Source organism: Dasypus novemcinctus, chromosome 5, assembly GCF_030445035.2.
Source record: "Dasypus novemcinctus isolate mDasNov1 chromosome 5, mDasNov1.1.hap2, whole genome shotgun sequence".
In the NCBI taxonomy this organism is placed as follows: domain Eukaryota; kingdom Metazoa; phylum Chordata; class Mammalia; order Cingulata; family Dasypodidae; genus Dasypus; species Dasypus novemcinctus.
In genome coordinates, this window is record NC_080677.1 from 135,971,562 (window position 1) to 135,988,804 (window position 17,243).

The 17,243-nt window shown below is 36.8% G+C and overlaps 1 protein-coding gene across 10 annotated transcripts in view; it reads left to right on the forward strand.

The window, feature by feature from the left end:
- Positions 1 to 17,243, forward strand: part of DPP6 (dipeptidyl peptidase like 6) — a 1,316,366-nt gene that overhangs the window by 903,923 nt on the left and 395,200 nt on the right. For 6 of the 10 annotated variants that reach the window (XM_058297586.1, XM_058297590.1, XM_058297588.1 and 3 more), the window contains one exon: positions 14,838 to 14,912. The exons of the other annotated variants lie outside the window; for them this stretch is intronic. In XM_058297586.1, the coding sequence (XP_058153569.1) occupies positions 14,838 to 14,912 (75 nt within the window). The remainder of the gene's footprint in view (positions 1 to 14,837; positions 14,913 to 17,243) is intronic. 10 annotated transcript variants of the gene reach the window in all.

Genomic DNA, 17,243 nt, shown 5'->3' on the forward strand with positions numbered 1-17,243 from the left:
GAGGATATCAAGTACTGATATCTTCAAATGTTGATAAACTATTACATCTTTTACATCCCATGAATTCACACTACCATACACAGTACATACTCACATTTCCAATCTTTTACAGCATGTAACAAGGTTATTAGAAAAACTGGACGACCATGACCAAGGATGTTACAGAGTTCTGATGGGGAGAGCCAAGATCAGGGAGTGGTTTTGAGAAACATGTCTACTAAAAAGTGGTAGTAATTTAAAATGTTCAACACATATTAAATGCGTGACTGTCATTCCAAATCACCATTTAGTATGTGTCGTGTTAAAGGGTATAAAAACTGCCAGCCCCCAGTAGAATGTTCAGTTGATACCTGATAGTCAAAGCCTCCAATAATTCAATATCTCACTGTTTTCTGGTTGTACCAAAAAATAAACACTCAGCAAATAATTTCCCCTTAAAAAAAAAAAGCATTTACATTTAAAAAATGGGATGAGGTGGGATTCCAATCGCCTTCTTAAAAAATGTTTCTTCTAGATCTACTAAAAAACTTACATTGATAAAATAGCTGATAAAAGTATTCCTCTGGATTGTACAAGGAGAAATAGAGACCACTGATAAAATATGGTATACAGCATGAACCAGACTTGGCTTCTCTCTCTCCTGCTTCATCAGAGGCTGGGCTCTCCTTATTTTTAGTTTCTCCATTTTCTACAGGTAAATCTTCTTTAGTTTCTTGGTTAGCCAGTTCAGCTTGTTTTCTCTTTGCTTTCCTTTTTCCTTTTGGTTGCACAATTTTGTTTGAAGATTTATCCTTTCCCGCTGCCTTTTCTTGGCTTCGTTTTCACTTTCACAGAGCGAGTTTAGCGGATAGCCTTGCCGGTGTCCTCTCGGGCTCCTCCTTCCCCACCACTTCCGCGGAGCTGACCTTCCTCTTGGGCATCTGGATGGTCTTGAGTGACACATGCGCCTAGAACCTTCTCGAGCTGGGCTGCTGGCTCTATTGCTCCTCCCACCGCCCGAGCTGCTCTACATAAAATTTTACGTAAATGAGATCATCGTATATATGGATTGGTATTTTTAATGAAGTTAGAATGTTATGAAAAATTATGCGGTTATTAAGTAAATAGCTCCAAATAATGAAAAATGTAAACTCTACATTAATCTCGCATGTGATTATAGACACAAAAATTATAATAGAATTTTGGCAAGTAGAGTCCAGCTATGTATTAAAATCATATGCAATGACTAAGGAGGGATAACTAATGATAGTAGCATTTAAATATCAGGACTTAATTTTAAAAATCAATTAAAATTAATTAGAAGAAAATCCTTACAATTATATCACTAGATGCTGCAAGGACATGGATAAAGTTTATCAGAAACTCTTAATAAAAATTCCAGGTAAGATAAGATGAAATAAACTGTGTGAATATGATGAAGTCTGTTTACCAAGAACCAACCAGCAGTGAAGAACATTTTAAATGGAAAACAATAAAACCAATTCAGTTATAAACAGCTATCAAGCAGGAATACTCACCATTATCACAGATATTTAATATATTCTTTGAGATGGTAGGAAAGGCAGTATATGAGCAAGCTAAATGGTTGGGATAAGTACTAGAAAATAGAAGAAAAATTATGTACCCTTTTTTTTTTCTTAGTGTTAAGGATATTTTTATTAAATTTAGAAAAAGTACAACTAAAAACAAATACATGACTTCTTCCAAAAGGCCACTTTCTGATATAAATATGTATAAATATGTATAAAAATATTTATACGTAATGTTCAAGGTTGGTTTGCCTGTTTTAAAATGCTATGTTGTTTCTGGCTTGAGAATCACCTATTGCTTTGAAAGTTTTTTAATATGACTCCAGTGCTCTTATCAAGTAACTTAAAATTTTTTTTTCTTTAAAAAAATTTTTAATTGTATTTTTTTGAAGATACATAGATCACAAAAAATGTTAGATTAAAAAATATAAAAGGTTCCCACTCCTCCCACATTAACAGCCTCTTTCATCATTGTGGCACTTTCTTTGCATTTGACGAATACATTTTGGAGCACTGCTGCACCACATAGATAATAGTTTACATTGTAATTTACACTTTCTACAATTCAGTGGGTTATGGCAGGATATATAATGGTCAGCATCTGTCTCTGCAATATCATTTAGGAATATCATTTCCAAGTCCAGAAAATGCCCCCATATCACTTCTCTTCTTCCCTCAACAACTACCATGGCCACTTTCTCCACATCAATGCTGCAGTTTCTTCCATTACTAGTCACAATAGTTCTATAGTAGAATACCAGTAAACCCACACTAATCCATATTTTATTCCTCCGTCCTGTGGACCCTGGGATGGTGTTGTCCACTCCACCTCTATATCGAGAGGGGGCTTAGATACCACAAGGTTGATGAATGCGATTCTCCTGCTTGCAGTTGTAGACATTCTTGGTTCCTTGCTGTGGTGGTGGACCATCTTCACCTCCCTGTTAGCTGACCTGGGTAAGTACAGTGAACTGGAGAGTAGGTTTTGCAACTTTGCCGAGGCTCAGGGCCCAGCTGGCACATGGCCAGTCCAGAGATTCAAGTCTCCTGAGTATACACCAACCCCAGCACCAATCACAGGTTCAGTAAAAGTGACAGAAGAGGAATGTGTAGGAAGATCACATCTGAGTCCAAGTCCATCACACTCAGGAACACAAATTCCAAAGTAGGGCCCATTCACAAGGCACTGAACTCCAGAGCCATCTGCCATGACTATAGAACCTGTGTGTCTCCATAGCCCTTGGGAGCACCAGTACCTGGGGTTGTATCTACTTTGGCTGTCTCTGGGATCCTGCTGAAGCGTCCGTAAGCGTGACCCCTCTGATGACCTCCCGACTCTTTTTTAAAGACTTTTAGCCATATAAATTCATTTCTCTTTACCATTTCCCCCTTTTATTCAAGGTCTTTTTTTAGTTGCATCACCAGTTAGTGATTGGTAGTAATCCCTCAGGGCCAGGGAGGCTCATCCCTGGGAGTCACGTCCTATGCTGAGGGGAAGGTAATGCATTTACTTGCTGAGTTAGGCTTATAGAGTGGCCACATTTGAGCAACATGGAGGCTCTTAGGAGGTAACTCTTAGGCACCCTGCAGGTCTAGGCCTAGTTCAATTTCAGGTGCACAGGCTCATAAGCATAGTCATCAGTATCAAGGGCTCATCATTGAAGCATCCTTCTTCACTGGTCTTTGCCCTTACACTTGAAGGATTGTTGCTGTTCCATTGGGAAATGTGACAGAGCTCCCCTGGCTAAGAACTCAGCACTCCCTCAGTTGTTGTTTGTAAGTATAACTACTATGAAAATACCCAACGAATATCAGAACATTTTTATATACCCTATATACATGCCCTGGAGGACTTCTTCCCAACAATGTGTTCCCCATCAATAACACCCAACACCAGTGTTCCTCCCCTGCCATAGTTTAACCCCTCTGTGGTCCAAAACTTCTTCATAAATGAAGCCTAATATAGTGCCAAATTAAATTAGTAGGAAAATGAAATGGTAATGATAGGTTTAAAGATTAGAAATAGAATACATACTAATTTAGAAAAACTAAAAGTAAAAAATAAATTGGGGTATTAAAAAATGGAAAATATCATAAAACTTTGTTTTTGATGTTTTGCCTTTCATCACTGCAATAGGTGTTGCCCTGTATGTACAGTGGCAAGGCAATTTCTTTCATTCCTTCCTCAGTGTCTACATCCTTTTTTTTTTAATTTTAAATTTTGTCTTCAAAAAGTTTTAGACCACACTAAAGTCACATATACAATATACGGGGCTCCCATATATCCAACATAAAACCCTTTTCCCCCATTCCCAGCAATGGTCTTTTTACATGTTCATGTTACGTTTGCCTTAGTTCTTCTGGGTATATACCCAGCAGTGGAATTACTGGGTCATATGGCAAATAAGTAGCTAGTTTTCCAAGAAACTGCCAAACTGTTCTCCAGAATGGCTGGATCCTTCTGTATTCCCACCAGCAGTGGATGAGTATTCCCATTCCTCCACATCCTCTCCAACACTTGTAGTCTCTGTTTTTTTAATAGCTGCCAGTGTTATAGGAGTAAGATGGTATCTCATTGTAGTTTTGATTTGCATTTCCCTGATAGCTAGTGATTTCAAGTATTTTTTTCTGGTCCTTTTTAGCCATTTGTATTTTTTCTTTGGAGAAGTGTCTGTTCAAATCTCTTGCCCATTTTTTAAAATGGGTTGTTTGTCTTTTTATTTTTGAGATATGGATTTCTTTATATATGCAGGATATTAGTCTCCTATCAGATGTATGGTTACCAAATATTTTCTCCCATTGGGTAGGCTATCTTTTCACTTTCTTGATAAACTCCTTTGAGGTGCAAAAGGCTTTTATTTTGAGGAGGTCCCATTTATCTATTTGTTCTTTTGCTCCTTGTGCTTTGGGTGTAAAGTTCATGGAGCTATTTCCTATTACAGTGTCCTGCAGATGATTCCTTACATTGTTTCCAAGGTCTTTATGATCTTGGCTCTTATATTTAGGTCTTTGATCCATCTTGAGTTGATTTTTGTATAAGGTGTGAGATGGTAATCCTCTTTCATTCATTTGCATATGGATATCCAGTTCTCTGAGCATCATTTGTTGAAGAGGCTATTCTCTTCCAGTTGAGTGAGCTTGGTGGCCTTGTTGAATATCAGATGACTGTATATATGAAGATTTATATCAGAACTCTCAATTCAGTTCCATTAGTCAGTATGTCTATTCTTGTGCCAATACCATGCTGTTTTCACCACTGTAGCTTTGTAATATGTGTTGAAGTCAGGTAGTGTGATTCCTCCAATTTCATTTTTCTTTTTCAGTATGTCTTTGGCGATTTTTCTTTCTAAATAAATTTCATAGTTTTTCTAGTTCACTAAAAAATACTGTGTTGATTTTTATTGGGAATCTATTGAATCTGTAGATCAGTTTAGGGAGGATAGACATCTTAATGATATTTAGTCTTCCTATCCATGAATAGGGAATATTCTTCCATTTATTTAAGTCTTCTTTTATTTCCTTGAGCAGTGCTGTGTAGTTTTCTGTGTATAAGTCTTTTACATCTTTAGTTAAATTTATTCCTAGGTATTTGATTTTTTAATTTACTATTGTAAATGGTATTTGTTTCTTGATTTCCTTGTCAGATTGCTCATTATTGGTGTACAGAAATTCTGACTTTGCACATTGATCTTATAACCTGTGACTTTACTGAACTCATTTAGAAGTTCTAAAAGCTTTATTGTAGACTTCTCAGGACTTTCAATGTATACGCTTATGTCATCTGCAAATAGTGAAATTTTGACTTCTTCCTTTCCAATTTGGATGCCTTCTATAACTGGTTCTTGCCTCAGTGCTTGAGCAAGTACTTCTAACACAGCGTTAAATAGGAGGGATGATAGTAGGCATCCTTGTCTTGTTCCTGATCTTAGAGGGAAAGATTTTAGGATTTCACCATTGTAAATGATATTAGCTGAGGGTTTTTCATATATACCCTTTATCATGTTCAGAAAGTTTCCTTCTATTCCTATCTTTTGCAGTGTTTTTGTCAAGAAAGGGTGCTATATTTTGTCAAATGCTTTTTATGCATCTATAGATATTATCATGTAATTTTTTCCCTTTGATCTGTTTATGTGGTGTATTACATTAATTTATTTTCTTAGGTTGAACCATCCTTGCATACCAGGAATGAAACCCACTTGGTCATGGTGTATAATTCATTTAATGTGTTGTTGAATATTATTAGCAAGTATTTTGTTGAGGATTTTCACATTTAGGTTCATTAGAGAGATTGGTCTGTAATTTTCCTTTCTTGTGTTGTCTTTGTTTGGCTTTGGTATTAGGGTAATGTTGGCATCATAGAATGAGTTAAGCAATGTTTCTTCTATTTCAATTTTTGGGAAGAGTTCAAGCAAGATTAGTGTTAGTTCTTTCCTGAATGTTTGGTAGAACTCATCTGTGAAGCCATCTGGCCCAGGGCTCTTCTTAGTTGAGAGGTTTTTTAATGACTGATTTTATCTCTTTACCTATGATTGGTTTGTTGAAATCATCTTCTTTCATCAATGTAGGCTGCTTATGTGTTTCTAGGAATGTGCCCATTTCCTCTAAATTGTCCTTCTTGGTGGCATATAGTTTTTCAACGTATCCTCTTATGATAGTCTTTATTTCTGTGGGGTCATTGGTGATATCCCCTTTCTCATTTCTTGTTTTGTATATTTGCATCTTCTCTCTTTTGTTCTTTGTTGTTCTAGCTAAGAGTTTGTCAATTTTATTGATCTTCTCAAAGAACCAGCTCCTTGTTTGTTTATTTTTTCTAGCGCTTTTATTTTCTATTTCATTTAGTTCTGCTCTCATCTTTGTTGTTTATTTCTTTCTTCTTCCTTTGGGGTTAGTTGGTTGTTGTTATCTTTTTTTTTTTTTTTTTTACTAATTCCTCTAGTTGTGCAGGTAGGTCTTTGATTTTAGCTCTTTCTTCTTTTTTGATGTATGAATTATGGCTACGAATTTCCCTCTCAGTACAGCTTTTGCTGCATCCCATAAGTTTTAATATGTTGTGTTGTCATTTTCATTAGTTTCAAGGTATTTACTGATTTCTTTTGCAACTTCCTTCTTGACCCACTGTTTGTCTAAGAGTGTGTTGTTTAATTTCCATATCTTGGTTCCTAATCTGGGTCTGTGGCCCTCGGCAGATTTCCAGCTTCATTCCACTGTGGTCAGAGAAATTATTTTGTATGATTTCTATCTTTCTGAATTCATTGAGACTTTCTCTGTGGCCTGGCACATGGTCTATTTTGGAGAATGATCCATGTGTGCTTAAGAAGAATGTATACCCTGCTCTGTTTCAGTGTAAGGTTCTGTATATGTCTATTAGGTCTAGCTCCTCTAATATATTGTTCAAAGTCTTTGTTTCTTTATTGATTCTCTGTTGAGATGTTCTGTCCAATGGTGAGAGTGGTATATTAAAGTCCCCCATTATAACTGTAGAGGCATCTATTCCTTCACTTAGTTTTTCCACTGTTTGCCTCACATATTTGCAGGCACCCTGGTTAGGAGCATAAATGTTTATGATTGTTCTTTCTTCTTGAAAGGTTACCCCTTTTACTAATATGTAGTGTCCATCTTTGTCTCTCACGATAGTTTTGCATTTAAAGTCTATTTTGTCTGATATTAATATAGCTACTCCTGACCTTTTTTGGTTATTGTTTGCCTGTAAGATTGTTTTCCAGCCATTCACTTTCAACCTCCTTGAATCCCTGGGTCTAAGATATGTGTCTTATAGAGAGCATATGATGGTTCATATTTCCTTATCTATTCTTCCAATCTCTGTCTCTTGACAGGTGAATTTAACCATTGATATTCAGTGTTGTTACTCTCAAGGAATTACTTACATTAGCCATATTTTCTTTGGAATTGTGTATGTCACATTGTTGGGGTTTTTTCCCCCTCTTTTTGTCATTTTAGTTGTTCTTACACTCTCTTCCAACTTTGTCTCTCCTGTTTTTTTCTTTCCTCCTGCAGAACTCCCTTCAGTATTTCTTGAAGGGCAGGTTTCTTGTTGGCATACTCTCTTAGTTCCTGTTTATCTGTGAATATTTTGAACTCTCCATCATTTTTTAATGCCAGCTTTGCTGGATAGAGTATTCCTGGTTGGAAATTTTTTTCTTTTAGTACCTTGACTGTGTCATACCACTGCCTTCTTGCCTCCATGGTTTCAGATAAGAAATCAGCCCTTAATCTTATTGAGCTTCCCTTGTATGTGATGGCTCTCTTTCCTCTTGCTGCTTTCAGTATTTTCTCTTTGTCTTCAGCGCTGGATTATTTGACAAGTATATGTCTTGGGGTAGGCCTGTTGGGGTTTATGCTGTTCGGGGTGCGTTGTGCTTCCTGGACATGTACATCCATCTCCCTCCATAGGTTTGGGAAGTTTTCAGCCATTATTTATTCCAACACTCTTTCTGTCCCCTTTCCCTTCTCTTCTCCTCCTGGGATGCCTATAATGTGCATGTTTGTGCATTTTGTGTTGTCATTCAGGTCCTTGCTGGAATTTTTCTGTCTTTTTATCGATAAATTCTATTATCTGTTTGAGTTCAGATGTACTGTCTTCCACATCACTAATTCTTTCCTCTGCCTCTTCAAATCTGCTGTTATTTGGTGAGAATGTATTTTTGATTTCTTGGATTGTACCGTTCATCACCATCATATCCATTATCTTTTTGTGTATGTTTACAATTTTTTCTGTATGCTCTCCAAGTTTTTTTCTTAATATCCTTAATCTCTTTCTTCACTTCATTAAATTTGTCCTTGATATATGTTTTGAGAGCATTGATTAATTGTTCAATGTTCTGCTCTACTTCCTGGTTTTTAGTTTGTTCATTGGATTGGGCCATATTTTCCTGATTATTGGAATGGTTTGTAATTTGTTCCTGTCTGGTCCTCATTTTATCTTGATGTGTTTGTTCAGTTGATTTGCTTCTCTGTCTATTTTCAGGGTTTATTTAGGTGCTGTTTTTGTGTATGTAAGTCTTTTCTTTGACACTTTGTTCTTCATATTCTATTTTCTTGTTGTCTAAGTTCCCTTGAAAGAAAATATTAGTGCCAGGGAAGGCAAAATATGTAAGAAAAGAGAAAGTATAGTAGTAGTATTGATAGTAAATGTTAGCAGGAGAACCATGTGAAATCTAGGAGAATGGCTATTAAACTCATATGAGCTGGGTAAAATTATAACAGTAAAAAAAGTGGAGTACAATGAGATAGTAATGGAATACGGGTAATGGAATATGGGGAAGAATATAGTATGAACTGAAAGGCCAGTGTGGTCAAGATACAGGGAAAGAGAAAGAAAGGAAAGCAACATAAAGAGTGAATAACAGATAGAAAACAGAATAGAGGTGTTAGAAATAAAAAGTCAGAGAAATTGGGGGCTAAACCAAGAGAGGTGGAATGTAAGGGAAACAATAGATGATGGAAGTTAGAAGGATGTAAAGTAAAAGGGATCATGTTGGCAGCCAAAATCAATGCACCCAGAAAAGAGGAAATTGAGGATAAGGAAGCATAGCAAATAAGAAACACTGCCTGCAGCACCTAATAGGAAAAAAAGTAAAAAGAAAAAGGTGTCGGGGAAGCGGGGAAGAGAGAGAGAGACACAGGGACTTAGGCAGATAAAGAAGAAGGAAAGACAAGAAAACAAACCAACAAAAAAGACCAGACAAGGCCTCAAGCATAGACTTCTCTTTGCAGTTGAATAAACTGCTTAGGAGTCTATCCTCCCTCCTTTCTCCCTTCCTCACTTCCTTCTCTCCCAGGGCAGCAGGAAAGCCATGTGTGGGCTCCCCTCAGAGATTCAAATGGGACTCTGGTGGACCAACTCACCACAGAAAATAATGAGTCTTAGTTTCTTTGAGAGAGAGCATCCACATCTTGCCAGGAACTCTAAATATGCTATTGGAAGCTTACAAAGCATGTCCTACTGTCCCCCTCCCTTAGGTGTGCTACAATAGGACTAGTTAATTTTCTGACTCCACCTTCTCCCAGACCAAGTTTTCCGGTCCCATGGTGTTTATGTAAATTGGGCTCTCCCAGCAGATTCACCTCTCCTCTTCCTAGCCTATTCCCAAGCCAGTTGGCATGCTCCCCCAAGCTCAAAAAAAGGGGGGACCAGACAATCAAACCTGCACTCCTCGGGCCCCTCTGCATCCCTCACCAAAACCCTCCCGCTCTTGGAGTTTATCTGTGACCAGAGGGCTAGGGAATGCTGGCGTTTGGGGAGTGCTGAGTTTGGAGAAAATGGCCTTCTGAGAATGTGGGCTCGGGGGACATGGGTTTGGGGAACGTGGATTACGGGGAATGTGGGGTTGGGGGTGTAAGAAGTGCAACCGGCGGTGTTCCGGGAATGCTGCAGCTATCAGCCCTAGGGGAAGGGTTTTGCCTTGCCTTCCCACAGCTTCCAGCTCTAGTGTCAGAAACCCACAGCTTTACTTTGAGCAAGCTCTCCTTTTGTTGTAGTCTCTCCAGATCGATGTCCAGAAGGCTCCTACTTTGTGGGTTTCTAAAACTGCTCACTAAGGCAGGATTCTGTCCCCACTCAGCTGGTTTTTTGCAGGAGAGATGACGAGGGTGCACTCACTTGGATGCCATCTACCCCTGCCTCTCCTACCCTTTTTTGATAATATATTTCTATCCCAGAAAACCTAAAGGATTTTAGTTATAAAATTGATTGTAATAATAAGAGTATTTCTTATGATAGTAGAATATAAGAACTATATCTGTTATATATGTATATATTGTATATGTGTGTATGCAATTATATATTGATTTATAAATAATTCAATAACTTTTCAACAAGTGTAAATACCATAGTGAAATGGGGAAAATATTCCATTCACTGTAAAAACAAAACTATAAAATGCCTCTGAATAAATTTAACAAAAATGACATAAGAATTAGAGTATAGAAAACTATAAAATCTTATACAAGATTTGAATGAATTTAAAGATATAACTGATGGTATATAAGGAGACAATATTAAAATGTTAATTTTCTTAAAATTCATATTAAAACTCTGTTAATATATAGTACTAATTTGAACTCTGAAATTTTTTTTAGCATTGAATGTTTGCTAAAATGATCTTGTCATATGTAAGAATAAACATTTAAATACAGCCATGAAAAAATTAAAGATGTATAATAATATTTACTGTCTATACTTAATATCTAAACATATAATAAAGACATTTTAGTCAACTCAATAACAATAATAGCTAACACCCTTGAATACTTGCTATGTACCAGGCATTGTATTACTTTATTGAAATTTCACATCAACAGTGAGGAGGATACACCTATTATCTTCTTCTTATAGAAGCATAGAGAGATTAAAAAACATGCTAAATGTCACATAGTAAGTGGTGTAACCAGGCTATGAATCACAGGTATTTTGATTCCATAGTCCAAGCTTAAAATCATAAAATTTTGCATGGAAATAGCATAGATAGCAGTGAAAGAGATTAAAGAATTCAGAAGTGGGATCTAATATAAATGAGTATTTGATATATGAATATATTTTAATGCATTATGGAGATAATGACATAATTAGAAAACAATGCCATCATAAACTGGAAGATAATTGATATCCTGTATCATTAAGTCTACAAGCACCTCCCCCCCCCCCCCTTACAACACTTGGAGGATTTTGAGATTACTTTTTAAAACAAGACCCAATTATATACTACACAAGAATCTATTTTAAATATAAAGACATGGTTAAAATTCAATGGTTGGAAAAAGATACACTATCAAAGCACTAATCAAAATAAAACTTAGATGACTATATTAATATAAGACAAAGTAAACTTTAGAACAAGAAATATTATCAGAAATAAGTAGGAAAATTTTATACTGATAAAGGTATCAGTTCCTCAAGAAGATAAAACAATCTTAATGTATATGCACCTAGCAATAGAGCTACAATATTTAAAGTAAGAATTGGTTGAACCAAAAGGAGAAATAGACAAATCCTCAATTATAGTTGGAAAGTACAACATTCTTCTCTGAATAATTGATAGAATGTATAGAATGAAAAATCAGTAAGGATATAGATGTCTTGTAAACCCTAATAACCAACTTGACATCATTGATGTTTGTAGAACACACCACTCAAGAACAGTATAATATACATTCTCTGTGATTTCACCTGGAATATTCACTAAGATAGATCATGTTCTGGCCCATTAAACAGATGTCAATATATGTAAAAGGTTGAAAATCAACTAGAAATAAACAATTGGATATTGAAATTAAAATATACCATGTAAAAGCATCAATATATTAAATACTTAAGGAAAGTTTAACAAAATGTGTGCATTCCTTGTGCACTGAACACCACAAAACATTGCTGAGTGAAATTTAAGAATTTTTAAAACCCTCCTCTCCAGGAGGTTACATTCTAATAAAGGAGCTAGGCAACAAGTAAGATAAATAAGTAAAATACATTATATTAGATATTGACTAGGCCTAAGGAAATAAATCAGAGAAAGGGATTATGAAAAATTGGGACAAGATAAAATTTTGGATCTATTGAAGGTCATGGAAGGCCATACTTACAAAGTGACTTTTGAAAAGCAGTCTTAAAGAAATGAAAGGTGGAGAGCATTTCAGGCAGAGGGAACAGCAGCTGCAAAGACTGAGACAAATGTGGGCCTGGCTTGATTTAGGAGGGTGGGAAAACAGTGTGGCCAGCAAAGGAACTAAGGGGGATGAGGGATAGCATAGGAGGTGGGAACTAAGAGCTGAATGGGGACCGGGACACACAGGGCCCGCTGGTCACACTTTGGCTTTTACCATGAATGAGATGGGAAAGAGGGTTTCAAGCAGGGGAATGATGTAATGACTTACATATTTAATACATGGCTCTGGCCCCTGTGGTGAAAATGGAATGCAGAAGGGCAAAGGTACAATCTGGGATGGCAGTTAGAAGACTATTTTGTTTGCTAAATAGCTAAAAAAAAAAAAAAGAAGAAGAAGAAGTTGATGTCTTAAACTAGAGTGGTAGAAGTAGAGAAGAAATAGAATGGTTCTGAATATATTTTGAAGGTAGAACAAGAGTATTTTCTAATTAACTGGGTGTAAGATACGTAAGAGAGAGAGACACACACAAGATGGCCAAGGGTTTTTGTCCCATCAGCTGAGTGAATGGAATTGCTGTTATTTGAGATGAAGGAGTGACAGGAGCTAAAAGGGAAGAGGATGGAGCTTGGTTTAATTCATGTTAAACCAAATAAACCATGGACTTTGGTTAACAGTTCAATTATAAAGATGTGTATTCATCAATTGTAACAAATTTCTCACCAGTGCAAGGTGTTAATAATAGGGTGGTAGTATTTGGAAACCCTATATTTTAGTATGATTTTTCATTCTCAAATGAATACATACGTACATACATATATACATACAGCATAGAAAGAAACAGCTGGGAATGTAGGAGTGTGTGTCCTGAAAGCCAACTGAAGAGAAAGTGATCAATTTTCAAATAAGTCAAGTGAGATGAGACCTGAGAAATTATGACATTTAACAACATGAGTCTTTTGTAACCTCCAGAAAAGGAGTTTTGGTGACATGGTGGGGGTGGAAACATTATAACAGTGAGCTTAGAAAAGAAAAGGAAGAGAAAATTTGCACTATGAAAAATAATGCCAAGGAGATAGAGACAACTCTTTAAAGGTAAAATCCACATTGTCTAATGTAATGATGATCAAATGTACTCATAAACAGAGAAATAGAAACTAAAAGTGAGGCACCACTTTACACTCTAAGGTGTTCCAAAATTAAAGAAAGAAAAATATCACTTACGGCTGTCAGAGAAGGAAAAATAGGATATATTCATTTATCAGTAGTGGCAGTGTAAATTCCAAAATCATTTTAGAAAAACAATTTAGCAATATCTATTAAATTTTTTAAAGCCTTGTAAATAAATTGAGAGACGTACCCCACCTTAGCAATCGTCAAGCAGTAAGGATTCGTGAATGAAGGTCTTTATTACAACATTGTTTATGGTGGCAACAAATTGGAAACAAAGTAATTACCCTTTAGTAAGGACCCCTAAGTGAATAAATTCAGTTATAGCCACATCTTGGAACATTATACAGTCTTCAAAAATTGCTAATTCAAACTGAACCAATGGCTTTGGAGTCTTTTCTTTAAGGTATGGTTGCGTGAGAAAACACTAAAGTAAAACTATCTTGTGATGTCATTTTAAAATATTGTGTAATCTGTATGTTTTCATTTGGTTGTATGAGCATTTATACAGTGAGCCACACCAGGTTGACAGTAGAGGGCTCTTAGGAGTGGAGGGGCGGCGAGGAGGATCTGTGCAGCAGTGTGAGTGGGGTGGGAAAAGTGGCGTAAGTTAAAAGGAAACATGGCATTTCTCATGACCACATATTAAAAGGAAAAAAGGATAGTCCTCCATATACTAACTTGTAGGAGTGTGCAAAATGAATTTTTATGTGAGAAAGCAAGTTGCAAAATAATATAAAATATGATTCTATTTTAGTAAGAAACACTCCCAAATCCACATAATTTATAAGTGAACAAGGAAAAGGATTTGGAAATATACAGAAAACGTGGGAGTGCTGCTGACAAAGGTTGCTTGTTTTTATACTTATTTCAAATTGATTTGCTTTACTAGGTACAAATGTATTGTTAAAACTTGAAAAAAGGGAAACGGACTTTGGCCCAGTGGTTAGGGCGTCCGTCTACCATATGGGAGGTCCGCGGTTCAAACCCCGGGCCTCCTTGACCCATGTGGAGCTGGCCATGCGCAGTGCTGATGCGCGCAAGGAGTGCCGTGCCACGCAAGGGTGTCCCCCGCGTGGGGGAGCCCCACGCGCAAGCAGTGCGCCCGTGAGGAAAGCCGCCCAGCGTGAAAAGAAAGTGCAGCCTGCCCAGGAAAGGCGCCGCCCACACTTCCCGTGCCGCTGACGACAACAGAAGCGGAAAAAGAAACAAGACGCAGCAAATAGACACAGAGAACAGACAACCAGGGGAGGGGGGGAAATTAAATAAATTAAATAAATCTTTAAAAAAAAAAAAAAAAACTTGAAAAAAAGACCAAAATGTGAAAAAGTATCAATTAACTGGATATTGTTCAGACAAACAAGAAGAGAATAAGAGCCATTTTTAATATGCTATAGCAAGTTTGTTGCATAGTAATTTTATTAGCAAATTTTCAAAATAACACCAGAGTGTACAGTTTTATTACAAAATTCTTGGTTATGTTATATGTAATACTTTGAAATTCTTTGTATTTTTTTGTAGGAATCATTAAGAGCCATCAGATATGAAATATCTCCAGATAAAGAGTATGCACTTTTTTCATATAATGTGGAACCAGTAAGTAGTATTTCTTTCTGTCTTTATTCTGAGACATTAAGTATTTTTCCTTGAATCCTTTGAATCCTGAAATGTTTTGATCCTGGGATAATCTCTCTTGTATGCCACACTGCCACCTAGGAGACAGGAAGGGTATAAAAGTCTTAGCTTAATGACTTTCACTTTAGGACTATTTCACATGACTTTCTTGCGGAGATTGTGAGAACTTGTCTTTTTATAGAGATTGATGTGATTATTTCATGCAGTTATTTTTCTTGCCATCTTCCTAAGCCACACCATAAGTTTTTATCCAAAGAATAAAAAGCTACTGCCAGGTTCTCTCTAAACTAAATTAGCACATTAATTATCTTTGAGCAATTTGTAGTGTTCTAGATAGGGGTTGAGCTATCATTTTCATTATATAAATCTCTATTTCTAACATTTCTAATGAGTCTTCTATAAAATTTCACCAGAATTTTCTATAAAATCTTACCCTGGGCTTTAGTTGTAGCCTAAAACTTGAAACTTGAAAATCTAGAATGTTTTTCATTATCATGCTGATAAAAATTCTTAGGTTCATTTTGGCTCTTTAATTTTGAATGAGTTAGCAAGTGAAAGTTGTAAGTGAAGCAGATGTTTAGTTTACAAGAGATTTGTAACCTTTGAAATACGCATTTGTGGGACTTTGTTATCTGGCAAATAAAATACAGAATTTTATAGCCTTTCTGTTTCTTCTGAGACCACTTTAATTAGAGTTTTCAGAAGCTTCTGAGACATCTCATGGTACCTGCATTTTAATTCTGTTCAGAATCACTCCTTGGTGAATTTGAGAGAATCTTCCCATAGTAGTGAAGGGCAAACTTGTTGATTTACCTCTCATTTTGGGAGGTCCAAGGGTTAGTTCCCATGGAGATGCAAGTTCAATTTCTTTTAAAAGTTAGATGTGGAGACAGTGGCCACTGAAGGTGCTGAAGTCAGGAAGAGGGAAAAAGGGTGTAATATGGGGGCATTTTCAAGACTTGGAATTGACCTGAATGACATTGCAATGATAGATACAGGCAATTGTATATCCTGCCATAATCTACAGAATTGAGTGGGAGAGAGTGTAAACTATAATGAAAACTATAATCCATGCTGAGTGGAATTGCTCCAAAATGTGTTCATCAATTGCAATGAATGTTCCACACTAATGAAAGAAGTTATTGATGTGGAGGAAAGTGGGAGGTTGGGGAGTGAGGCATATGGGGATCCCTTATATTTTCTTATGTAACATTTTATATAATCTAAATATCTTTTAAAAATAAATAAAAAATATATTTTTAAAAAGTTGGTTTTACCGCTGGATTAATTATTGGAGTTTTCAACTTTATTCCTTAAAAAATATAGATCTTTTTAAGACTTTTTATGAGTTCAGCTTTCCATTTTTCTGTGCTTTTTTTTTTTAAGATTTATTTTTTATTTATTTCTCTCCCTTCCCCTCCCCCCACCCCAGTTATCTGCTCTCTCTGTCCATTCGCTGTATGTTCTTCTGTGACAGCTTCTATCCTTATCAGCAGCACTGGGAATCTGTGTTTCTTTTTGTTGCATCATCATCTTGTTGTGTCAGCTCTCTGTGTGTGCAGCACCATTCTTGGGCAGGCTGCATTTTCTTTCACACTGGGCGGCTCTCCTTACAGAGCACACTCCTTGCGCGTGGGGCTCCCCTACACGGGGGACACCCTGCGTGGCGTGGCACTCCTTGCACGCATCAGCACTGCACAGGGACCAGTTCCACATGGGTCAAGGAGGCCCAGGGTTTGAACCACGAACCTCCCATGTGGTAGGCAGATGCCCTATCCATTGGGCCAAGTCCGCGTCCCTGTGCTTTTTTTAAAATGTCACCTGTAAAAGTTTTCATTTTCTCCGTCCAAATTCCTCGAAACAATGAGCATATGTATCTCTTTGAGGGACTGGGAGCAGTTGGTGAGCTTCACGTTCTAAGAGGTGACTTTTAGCCTCCTGATTCTGCATTTGCTATATCTAGCCCTAATCTAACATTTGTAAGCTTCTAGCTCCTCGGCATGATGGGCATGAAACAAGGTCATCCTTTGGAAACCACCAAAAATATAATCCTTACACCTGAATGAGAGAAAAAATTCAGCAGGTATCTGAAGGACTTTCATGTGGACAAAGTAATGGATTCATTCGGTATTGCTCCAGGAGATCACAGAAAGATAGATTTCAGGTCAATTGTAGCACCCAAGCAATGGGATGGAATATCTTGTAAGGTAACAAGCATTCTACTCCTAGAAGATTTCAAAACAAAGTTTTATATTTGTTATCCTGATTGTTATAGAAGAGATTCTGGCATTG